Here is a 12201-nt window from a genome sequence, read left to right as displayed (position 1 = left end):
TTTAAACCAATATTTTGCATTGGTCTTCACAGTGGAGGAGACTATAAACATCCCAAAGATATCAGATAAGCAAGGAGTTAATGGAGGAAAGATCTTGTAACAGTCTCTATCACGAGGGACAAAGTATTTGACAAACTAATGGGACTAGAGGCAGACAAGTCACCAGGACCTGATGGCCTGCATCCAAGGGTTTTAAAGGAAGTGGCTGCAGAGATAGTGGAGCCATTGGTTGAAATATTCCAGAACTCACTGGATTCCGGGAGGGTCCCAGAGGATTGGAAAACCACTAATGTGACGCCCCTGTTCAAGAAGGAAGGGGTACAAAAAGCAGGAAACTACAGACCAGTCAGCCTAACATCTGTTGTTGAGAAAATGCTAGAGTCCATTATTAAGGAAGAAATAGCAGGACATTTAGAAAAGTTTAACGCAATCAAACAGAATCACCATGGTTTTGTGAAAGGGAAATCATGTTTGACAAATTTGCCATAGTTCTTTGAGGATATAACAAGCAGAGTTGATAAAGGGGAACCGGTAGATGTAGTGTATTTGGATTTCCAGAAGGCATTCGATAAGGTGCCACACAAAAGATTATTGCACAAGATAGGAACTCACGGTATTGAGGGTAATGTGTTAGCATGGATTGAGGATTGGTTAACACACAGAAGACAGAAAGTCAGGGTTAGTGGGTCTTTTTCAGGTTGGAAAAATGTAACTAGTGGAGTGCCACAAGGGCTTCAATTATTTACTATCTATATTAATGACTTGGAGGAGGGGGCAGAGTGTAATGTATCCAAATTTACTGATGATACAAAAATAGGTGGGAGGGTATGTTGTGATGAGGACGTAAGGAATCTGAAGGGGATATAGATAGGTTGAGTGAGTGGGCGAAAACTTGGTAGATGGAGTTTAATGTAGGAAAGTATGAGATCATGCAGTTTGGTAGAAAGAATCAAAAGGCAGACTATTATTTAAATGGAGAGAGACTCCAAAAAGTGCAGCACAGAGGGATCTGGGTGTTCCTGTGCATGAAAAAGTTAGCATGCAGGTGCAAGTAATTAAGAAGGCAAATGGAATTTTGGTCTTTATTGCTCAGGGGTTGGAGTTTAAAAATAGGGAATTGTACAGGGTGCTGGTGAGTACATGGAGTACCATGTGCAGTTTGGCCCCCATATTTAAGGAAGAATATACTGGCATTGGAGGCAGTTCAAAAGAGATTCACTAGGCTGATTTGTGGGATTTTAAAAAAAAATCTGTTCATGGGATGTGGGCATCACTGGCTGGCATTTATTGCCCATCCCTTATTGCCCTTGTTCAGAGGGCATTTAAGAGTCACACATAGGCCAGACCAGGTAAGTATGGCAGATTTCCTTCCCTAAAGGACATTAGTGGACCAGATGGTTTTTTCCAACAATCAACAGACTTTTAATTCCAGGTTTTTATTGAATTAAACCATGGTGGGATTTGAACCCAGGTCCCCAAACTGGGGCAGATCAGCCAAGATCTTATTGAATGGTGCAGCAGGCTTGAGGGGCCGAATGGCCTACTCCTGCTCCTATTTCTTATGTTCTTATGGAACTTGCAAGTGGTGGTGTTCCGATGTGTCTGTTGCCCTTTTTCCCTCCAGGTCACAGGTTTGGAAGGTTCTGTCAAAGGCACCTTCATGCTGCAGTGCAACTTGTATTGGGTACACTGCTGCCACTGTTCTTGGTGGTGGAGGGAATGAATGTTTAAGGTGGCAGTTAGGTGCTGATTAAGCAGGATTTGTCCTGGATGGTGTCAAGCTTCTTGTGTTGTTGAAGCTGCACTCATCCAGGCAAGTGGAAAGTATTCCATCACACTCCTGTCTTGTGCCTTGTAGATGGTGGACAAGATTTGATGAGCCAGGAGGTGAGTTACTCAACACAGAATTCCCAGGCTTTGACCAGCTCTTGTAACCACAGTATTTATGGGGCTAGTCCAATTAAATGTCTGATTAATGGTAACACCCATAATGTTGCCAGTGGGGTTTTAAAACAATGGTAATGTCACAGAACGTCACAGGGAGTATTAGATTCTCTTGTTGGAGATAGCCATTGCCTAGCACGTGTGGCACAAATGTTACTTGCTACTTATCAGCCCAAGCCTGAATGTTGTCCAAGTTATGTTGTATATGGACACTTTAATATGAAGAGTCGCAAATGCTACTAAACACTTTGCAATCATCAGCAAACATCTCAACTTCTGATCTTATGAGGGAGGAAAGGTCAAAGATGTTTGGGCCTAGGACACTAGTTCTAATTTCCAGGTGTTGTTTTTATTTTCAGGTAAATTTGAAACAGAGTTTCCTTTTTGACTGATCCTATCTAGAACAGGTCACAGCAGTGACATCCCCGAATGTCTCATCCCTAGCAAAAATCCCCAAATTAGTGTATTCAAAGTGGATGCTTTGAGCATTTAACCTCAAGGTCTTGGGATGCAGAAAGAAAATGGTAACTGACTTTGGAGTTTTCAGAGCCTCAAGATCTACCTCATTCAGGACCTGGCAGAAGTGGCATTTCTAGAATTGCTTTCATGCCATCCTCACCTGGTGATAGCTCATGATGCCATCAGATGTCTTCTCACATCAGTGAGATGTCAGAATAGAGAACCTAGATGACTAAGCACATACCAGAAGAAACCACAACCACCCCAAGAGGCTTATACCACAGCAATCTAGCCCTGAGATATCACCTTGGTGCAGCTTCAGGGTTAGAGTTAAGATCAGCACAGAAAGCACCCTCTGTAGGCACTTGTCATAATTATTTATATTCATTGTAAAACTAGTGATATGAAGTCCTGTGTGCTTGAGGTTTTTTTTTCATGTTTGGTGGTCAGTTTGTATTAGGAGGCAGAGCTCTTTCCTCAAGTTGCTGCTGCCTTAAGCACCATTAAGGGAGCAGCATGTTCTGGGTACTCTGTTGAAAGAGGGTCTCTTGCTGGTCAACAGCTCCCTTGTCTAATCCTATCCTGTGTGCATCTCTCATTTCCTCTTCTACCTTTATTTAAAAAGACATGTATGGAAATATCAATACTGAGTCCAACGATAGTGGCTGCAAGAGAGAAGGGTGAGAAGTACAAGATTTTCCTTTTGGAAACTCCATCCACTTCCTGGTTTGACAAGTTCTGAAGGTGACTTATCCCTCTTTTCAACATGCTTAACTAAATTGGATGCAATTCCTGGAAAAGGACCATTGACTCTCATGATCCTGTCATTTTCATACATGCACAACTCTAGGGGCAATTTCTACCAGCAGCAAACTCTAGCAGAATTGAATGTGAATTTCAAAACAGGCACAACCATCACATTTTATGAGGGCACTTCCCAGCCAGTTATGGTCTCAACATGTTCATCACTTTATTGTATTCCAAAACTCACAACAAAATCCACTTTTAGTTAAAAAAATTTGAAGCTTTAATCTCTTCTACAGTGTACAACAGAAAATTACAGATATACTAAATGTTTAAAATTGTTCCATTCTGGTGTATAGATGCCATAGTTGCAGGGCAGTTATTTAACACAAAGCTATGTTTCACAGATATCGCACAAGATTTCGCGTTAACATGTACTACGAACAAAATTTAACAGAGACCATAAATTGAATTTAAATTCATTTGTTGAATATCAACAGTACAGAAGTTCCATTGTAAATTTCTCTCGATTTTCTAGGAGTACATGTCCTCTCTGTCTGCATTGTAGATCTCCCCCTCTTGCAGTGAAGCAAAGTTCAAGAAGTGAGATGGTCTGTGAACTTCATGGTAGAACTCTTTAGGGTTGGCCAAATGTAGCTCATATTTCATGTTGGGATCATGGCGAACACCTAATAAAAAGTTAAGTATTTAATCTAGGAGGCAGGCTTCAAGAATTGTCAAAAATTAAAAACAATTCCATTTGGTTATAAACGACAAGCTTGGTAGTTCAGACAGTAACTTAGCCAAGGACTTAACAAAGATCATTAGTTAAAAAAATAAGTGGCTTTTGGATTCCTTCAGGTTTGGAGTAGAGTGGATTACAATCATATTTTCTGTCAGTAATAAAACAAGGAATCAAATTTCAAAACTAATGCTGCTTCTTAATGTGTTTTACATAGAATTTTAATTGTTTTCATTAATGCATTGGTAAAACAGGCATGCTTGAAATGTAGCTAAAAGTGTAAAAAAACTGTTTATACAAGTGTTGACAAAATAATCCTGTGTTAAATGGAAAGCCCTGATAATTACGGTAAAATGGATTTTTTTAATGGGTTGGCATTTGTGTTAAGCTCACTTCTGAGCCACAATTTGTCAAATCTGAACATTAAACTACTTTTCCGAAGGAAAGATGAATGCGCCACATAAATCAGTTATCTAAACTACAGTCCACCATCCACATCCTGCATATATGGATTCCTTAAGTGCCAGCCCCTACCTTGTCCTGCTGCTCCTTCAACCATGGCACACTGTGCACAGAAATTTTCACTCAAGCATGTCAGGGAGGAGATGGCAGCGTGACAGGGGAGAAAGAAACAACAGGAGCACCACAAAACTGAGAACGGGAAATCTAGGTGCAGAAGGACAGGGAAAAGCACCGTCTTCTAAGTGATGAGGAGAAAAGTGTCAAAGAATGTAAAGGAAATGAAAAGACTAAGAAACTTTGGGCTACCCACCCTAAACAGGTTTATTGCCTGTTGTACATATGCGACTTGTGGGCTTTGCAATAAGCATTTGAGTTCTCCACAAACCAAAAAGATTTGGGCATCCCAGGAAACAAGCCCCAAGAGCAGTATAAAAATATTAGCCTTGGTGAGAAAATGTTGAGTCAACTAAACCAGGAAATTCTGTTTGATCCCCAGTCTGAACCCAAATGGATGACCTCAGTCAGGTATGCAGTATGTTACACTAGTTGGTCTTGCTATCGTTGGGTCAAGCACAGGAACACTGACCACAGACTTTCAATATTGCTCGTCACCGGTGACCTTTCCTAGAAATGCACGTATCTGTGAGGACTGGATCAGACTGCTGTGTACTTTCTTGACAAATACACCTTTAGGCATTCTAGCTAAGACTCAATAGTGCTCACATCGTTAAATCAGTAGACACTGAATTCTATGTTACTGCATCCTGGCAAAGAAGCAATACCTTAAGGTAATCAGGAAAGAAATAAAAAGGCCTGGCCTGTGAACATACTCTCTAATCAATTCAACAACATCCAAAGAAAGAAATGTTTTACTATAGTGTAGGTTAAACATGAAACACCTTCCAAATGGCAGATAGGAAGATTAGGTAGGTAGGTCAGGTGTTTCTCACGTGTTGGTGCAGACTCGATGGGCCGAAGGGCCTCTTCTGCTCTGTGATTCTGTGATTAGTGCAATGCAACTCCTATATAAAAAAACAGAACTTAAAAAAGTACTTACCCATGAAGTTATAGTTCCAGGAGCTCTGGCCAGGTACCATGAAGAAACCAAGGAATCTATCCGATAACAACATCTGTACTCTTTCATAGTGGGAAGGCAGGTATCCCTTAGGGTTGTTTCCTTTGTCTGTGTTCTGTCTACCCCACTCATACCCACTTGGAGTAAGTTTGTATGCTGTCAGTGTGCAGGAACCTGGAGTAAAGCTGAAGAAAAAATAAACTATATACCACCTACCACAAATATGTATGGAAGCTTTCTCAAATCATGCCGTATTCATCTTGCATTATAACCTTTTACTGGCCAGTTCTGTTCTCAGACGACCACCAATCCCTGAGCATTGGGAAGCTTTTCTAATGACTGTCTTTTAATTACTGATCCTTCACATTTTGCTGCAGCTTACAAAATTCCATCTAAACTCAAAAAACTGAACTTAAAATGAACTTTGAAAGTTAAAATTGAATAATATTTAGTCTGAGTACATAATCAGTTACGATTTAAATACTATGCCAGTGAGTGAAAGGGTTACACTTACTCTATTCTGGGATAATTGCAATTAATACATTTTTGGTATTTAGCTTTTCAAAAGTGATTCCTTTCATTATTATTTGCCCTTTGAAACCAAATGTGCTCGACTTTCTCTGAAAGGTGCAGTAGGTATTTTGATATGTACTTTAGAATTTTTAAGCATGCAGTAATTCCAAAAGAAAACTGACATAATTAAGCGCCCAAAATGACTGTGCTCTGATTAATCAAGTCGTGACCATAAGGGAATAAATGGCTTCGCCTATTTATGAGTCACTCCAAATAATACACAAAATGCCAATTAATTTGTTAACTGCTCAATCATTACAAAATTTTGTTTTGTTACAAGACTAGTCATTGTAAAACAGTATAGAGTAGAATTTCCTGTGGAGGAATAATTGGGAAGCCACTTTGCCAACATCTATTTACATCAAAATTTTCTGTCAATTTATTGAAATTTAAAAATGGACAGAGGCAAGTGAAATTCAGTGTAAACAGCTGACACCTGTGGAAAGAACTGAACACTTTCATGTGCTCTTTAAATATCAAAAATTATAGTTTCAACTCACTTAACCATCATTCATGAAGATTAGGCACAGCATGTTTAATTTTAATCTGATTTATACTGATGGCATAAAATGCATTCAAATAAACAGAACGTACAGCGCAGGCCCTTGTATCTCTGTGAGACTGTACAAAAAGTTCCAATAAAATACTCAAAAAAAAATGAGCTCCTAATTACGCCTAAAATTTTACACCTGTTTCGAAGCAATGTGATTGGATGATACTCTTTAGCTTAAAGTCACAGCCATAAAAATGAGGCAAGTTGTGTATGGTGCAGGAATTGATAGGTGGGCAGTAAAGAGAGAGGACATTTGAGTGCAGCGTAATTACATGCTTGGCACACTTGTGCCCGAGTATCCACATCTTTTACATTGAGTATTTGCTTTTGATCCCAATTACATGCATTTCTGAATGCAAATACATAGGAAATTCTACCTCTATATGACATGACTATTTAAGTTATCCAGGAAATTCTAGCCTTTTTACCTGCATGTTATTATGATAGTCTTCTCTCCATCCCAAGATGGATTGTCAGCCATTACTTTAGCATGGGTGGTGACATCTTGTGGTGACAACTGAGGAGACTCATTGGGTTGAGTGTGAATCCAACCAAGAGGTTCCATTTCCTTAAGAAATAATTTCCAATTAATAATGATAGTAATAAAATGTAATACTAAGAAAGAACCTTATTCTTTAATTCTGTAAATATACATTGATGCCACTAATGAAAGATTAAAAACAAACTAGATGACCAATTATTTGAAAATGTATATCTATACTGATGCAATTCCCGCAGGAGTAGTAACCAAACTTCAAAGTTGATATTTCAGTAAACAAAAACACCCAATAACTTGTATGCAGCTGAGACTTCCTATCTGCAAGATGTATAATTTAGTGCACACTTTATACAGGATATCACGTTAAAATTTAATTAGTAAAGCTATATAGAACTCATGCTAATTGAGACTGTGTTAAATCATTTACATGATATTTAAGCAATAAGCATCTATACCTTCAGATATTCATGTTGTGGCAGCTGGTTAGGCAGATGCACAGTCTGATGGGTTCCCCATTGTGGTACCATCACGATGCACCTGATTTCCTTCACTTGGGGGTTATCCGGGGGACTCACACCATACAGATATCCTGCAATCTACAAAAGGAAACATTTTTACTCCAGTCACCTCTGCCATTATCAGCTGAATTTTTATTAAAGTTTTTAGTTGAAATTTGAACCTTGTGTGAAAATATTTGACAAACACAAACTCTGCGAATTTCCAAAACAATACTCAAACCAAACTCAACTTTCTCCTTTATGTTAACAAAGGGGCATCAAATTATCTAATTAGCTCTGGTCTAAACATCTGATTGTCATAGTCTCTAAATGTTCATATTCAGATCCAAGGCAGCAGCAACCACAAACTCCTCTGAATCAGGCAATGGCTAACTATATTGAATCAATTTATATAATCATAGATGACAATACCACAGTCTAGGGATTGACAGGACATGGGAAAAAGAGCCAAAGAAATCCCAATTCTGATCATCATTCCAGTGTACCCTGGTGGATTATGCACTTGTTAGAAAAGGACTGGGCTTCAGATGCAATGCTTTGTGGTTGAATAATCTGTTGATACGAGCTCTGCTCCAAGTGTCAAGAGTGGGCTATTGTTTTCGGAAAATGGAAAGGAAACAGGGAAGGGTGTAATATGGAGGAAGAAATTGCTATGACTTCATAATGCAATAAGCTTTTAATATGGAAATACCCAAAAGCTTTACATGTGCTTAATTTAATTAATTGGTATTAACCATATAATGTCTTGTTTGGCAATATGTGGAGCCATGCATCTGCTAATGCCTCATGCATCATCATTTGTGGGTTTAAAAAAATTCCTAACAGAAATATGTCACATAAGGATGTTAATAATCTTTGTTATGGGTGTCATAGGCGATTACTAACCATTCATTTGAAACTTAAGTTTACAGAATAGTAATATTACCCAGTTTTGGATATTACTTAAATTCCCATTCATACCAGAAAAAACATTTTAACAGAAGCTAACCATTTTCAATCAACACAAAGCTGAAGTGAAAACTCAAAGGATCCAAAGGCTGAAACTTTTAACCTCATGTTGTCCACATTCTCCAATGTTGTAGAATGTGGTACAAATTGTTCATGTAATTTGGGAATTTTCACCAGTTCAAATCAGGTTTCAAGAAATCATTAAGACATACATTTTCTCATTAGGTCAAAGTATACAAAGCATACCACCGCACTCAATAGAAGAGTTTACCTGTGCTCTCAAGTCTGAAATGCAGATAAATTTCTTCAGCACATTCTTGGGCAGGATGTAAGTATAGCCAGTCTCTTTGATGTCATCAGAGGAAACATAGATGTGATTGGTACGCAGATGAAGGTTAGCAGCAGATATCGCTCTGTGCAGAATAAAGATAGCAAATAAGCTGATCTAGCATTCAGTAATCCTGTGACTGCAGAATCTTTCACCTCAAGACTGCCCATTGCAATTATATTGAATTCCATGGGTTCAAAAGTTGAATTATCAGATTACACCAATCTTCCAATCCAATTTTATATACTTACTTATTTTTAAATTCTCCTTGCATTTCATAGCTTACAACATTTCACACCTTATACCATTTTATCTAGTAGGCAAGATGTTGAATTATCTAACCCTAATGATCTCAACTCCTTAATCAGCTGGTTTAGTTTGTACAATCCAGTCTTTGTTCTAAATGTTTAGTGTCAGTTTTTACAAGTAGTATCTTCTAGTATTGCAAATAGGCCATTAAGGTTTTCTCTATTTATATCTACTGGCAACACTATCTGGTATTGTATGTCAACAAGTGTTGGACTCAACAACACTTTATAAACATATTAGGAGGCAATATTAGAATTTCAAACTATAATTTGTGACGGGGAAAACAGTTCTTTTATTGTTTAAATTCTGCTCAATCTAAGAGATACTGCAAGTTATGGTACTTTAAACTGGAAGACACTAGCTTCTCTTGCTACCATCTAACTGCCTCATCTGCTCAGTGAAGTGAGGAAAGGCACTTAGATGCTAATAGGCAGCTAACGTAAAGAGCAGAGGCACACAAAACCATTGTTTCTTACAATCATTTTTAAATTATATATTTTACAATAATTACACATGATGGGGGGGAATTTAAAAATATTGTGCTGAGAGTGCCTCAACTGTGGGCAGACTCGCCACATATTCTATATTTGCATATCACAGAACCTGGTTTGGTTTGCCATAGAAATTCACCTTCAGATACCACAAAACTCTGCAGACCCTGTTTAAGATCATGGTTCATTCATACAGATTTCCACAGTATTATCTGATGCTAAGTTATCCACACTCAATAACCGAAGTGGCTCTTCTCCCATGGAACTGCTTCATTATTAATTGGAACTCTACAAGCAACTTCAGAAAGGGTGAATTACCCGAGCCTAAAAGCTTAAGAAAAGGGTGCTGTACTTCATTATCTCATGGTGAAGCAAAAACTTAATTAATTTTCAATAAAATCAACAATACTTGAAATGCCATTCTTAATCACTTTGATGACTGCAAATACGTTTACTAGTAAATCTGTTTCAAGTTTAACCTCCCAATCTACCACACAAATGAATGCTAAAAATAAATCATACCTGACTCTCCATTCAGTTTTGGATGAGAAAGTTTGGGTCTCGTAATTGCTGGTTGTTGAAGTGATGATTTCATCACCGTGCTTGTTTACAGTACGTGTCTGTGTGGCTGTCAGCTGAGACTGCTCTTTGGTCTGCTTTTCAATTTCAGCAATTTGTTGCCTCTGCTGCGAAGGTGCAGAAATCTCCATACCCAAAATAATGTCACGAATTTCAGATTGAGTCAAAGATGCCACATTTACACTTGAATGCAAAATAACAGGTAAATGAAATTACAATATGACTGATAATAAGCAGAACTGATTACTGCTAGTGGAAATAAAATCTAACACTTACATATTTGAGTTTATATAGTTTAAGACTTAAATTTTTAGTTAATAGCCAAGTTTGATTACATCGCTGGCCTTGACTATTCTAACATATTGACCAGACAGGCCACTCTGCTACTGTAATTTACCCATCACCTTAATAAAGAAATAATCTAATATTTTAGAGCACTTCAAAGCACAAGCAGACACTGCAAATTCTTCTATAGTGTTGCTCTGGTTTCAGGCCAATAGGATATGCTGTGAAACATCAGGAAGTTTCTTTCTCATTTGCACTGCTAGTCACTCACTTGTTTTTCTTGCCATAGTCAGCCAGAATGAGATCCTTTAACTGCACTTCCACCTTTATCCATTCCTCATCTGTCAGAGTTGGCCAGATGTGATGAGGCTCTGTTATTGTAGTTTTGTCAGGTTTCAGAATGACCTTCGCACGATCATTGTTCACATGAAGTGCTCGAAGAATTAAAATCAGTCGAGAGAATGCCTACAAACCCATTAGTGTGGGAGAGGGAAAAGAAATATTTGAGGCTATTCGTTGGTTTTTGAAAATCTACATAATTAAACATTTTTGCATCTGTAAAACTGTATGTTGCAGATTCTTCTAGCTTTCCAATCAGTAAGCGTTAACCATTTCATGTTGAATAATCATTTCCACAGAAACAAACCATGACAATTACTGTTCTAGATCAGAAATTCTGCCATAATTGTATACCATTCACCTTACTCTCTATCTCAAGTCTTCCAGCTTCCCAACTACATTTTGCATTTTTTGCTCCACCCTCTTCCTGCAAACTGCCTATCCTCCTTTGAATAGAAACTTCTTTAAGAACGAAAATTCTCCTCTTCCTACTCCTGTGATAGTAAACTATACAGCTATAACAGTACCTGTATATTCATATGGTGGTCTTTAAGCCTGGATTCTTGCAAACATACATCCAAGTTCTGTCCGTGCTTACATTGATGGAATGTTCCTCCACAATCATGCAGTTTGCATGCTACATCAGGCAAGCATACACTACATATATGAACTCCTTGTAAGTTTGATTTAGTTTTAAGTATGGCAACGGGTTTCTCATTAAATCAGATAATCAGCTAACTAAATAAAACCGTTCTAATGTTTTTCTTTTATAGTTTCTGCATTTAGGGAGTGCCACAGGAAGAGTGAGGAATGCTTGTTAAGTGGGATGGGAGGGAGGCTCAATCAACTATGTGAGGCTGGAGAAGATGCTAAATTAGAGAGAGGTGAATTCATGGAATGATCCAAAAGTGAGTGCAAGAATTTTGAAATAATAACACTGATACTAAGAGAGCTGGTGAAGCTTAAAGAAAACAAAGACGATGCAATTGTGGACACACTGTTGAGAATAAAGACTGCAGTGTTATGAATAAATTGTAAGAGCGGCCAACCAGGACAGCATTGCAATAGTTTAGCCTCAAGATTTTGGCAGAAATAGGAAATAGGTAAGGGCACAGATGCACAATGTTACGCAGATGGAAGAAAATATCAGTGAAGAGTGGACAAGAAGGAGGAAGCTCAGCACTGAAGAATATGCCAAGTTGCAAGTCAAAGTGGTGCCACTTCAGTGCAGAGGTGAAACATTAAAGGTAGACACAATGACAGGCCAAATAAACAAATACCATCGAGTCCTAGAAACCCATCTTTATTCAATCTAATTCTCTGGACCTAAAACATGTTGTGAGCAACTGATCA

General features: G+C 38.2%; 1 protein-coding gene across 2 annotated transcripts in view; it reads right to left on the bottom strand.

Annotated features, from left to right (window-relative positions):
- Nucleotides 1–3416: 3416 nt before the first annotated feature.
- prpf8 (pre-mRNA processing factor 8) overlaps nt 3417–12201 on the bottom strand; it is a 43711-nt gene continuing 34926 nt past the window's right edge. For both annotated transcript variants that reach the window (XM_078547932.1, XM_078547933.1), the window contains exons 36-42: nt 10781–10974; nt 10168–10407; nt 8789–8930; nt 7507–7647; nt 6981–7120; nt 5409–5611; nt 3417–3836 (exon numbers count right to left, since the gene is read on the bottom strand). In XM_078547932.1, coding sequence (XP_078404058.1) covers nt 3682–3836; nt 5409–5611; nt 6981–7120; nt 7507–7647; nt 8789–8930; nt 10168–10407; nt 10781–10974 — 1215 coding nt within the window. In that variant the 3' untranslated portion in view covers nt 3417–3681. The remainder of the gene's footprint in view (nt 3837–5408; nt 5612–6980; nt 7121–7506; nt 7648–8788; nt 8931–10167; nt 10408–10780; nt 10975–12201) is intronic.

This window comes from Cetorhinus maximus, chromosome 9 (genome assembly GCF_964194155.1).
Source record: "Cetorhinus maximus chromosome 9, sCetMax3.hap1.1, whole genome shotgun sequence".
NCBI classification, from domain to species: domain Eukaryota; kingdom Metazoa; phylum Chordata; class Chondrichthyes; order Lamniformes; family Cetorhinidae; genus Cetorhinus; species Cetorhinus maximus.
This window is presented reverse-complemented; position numbering and strand designations above follow the sequence as displayed.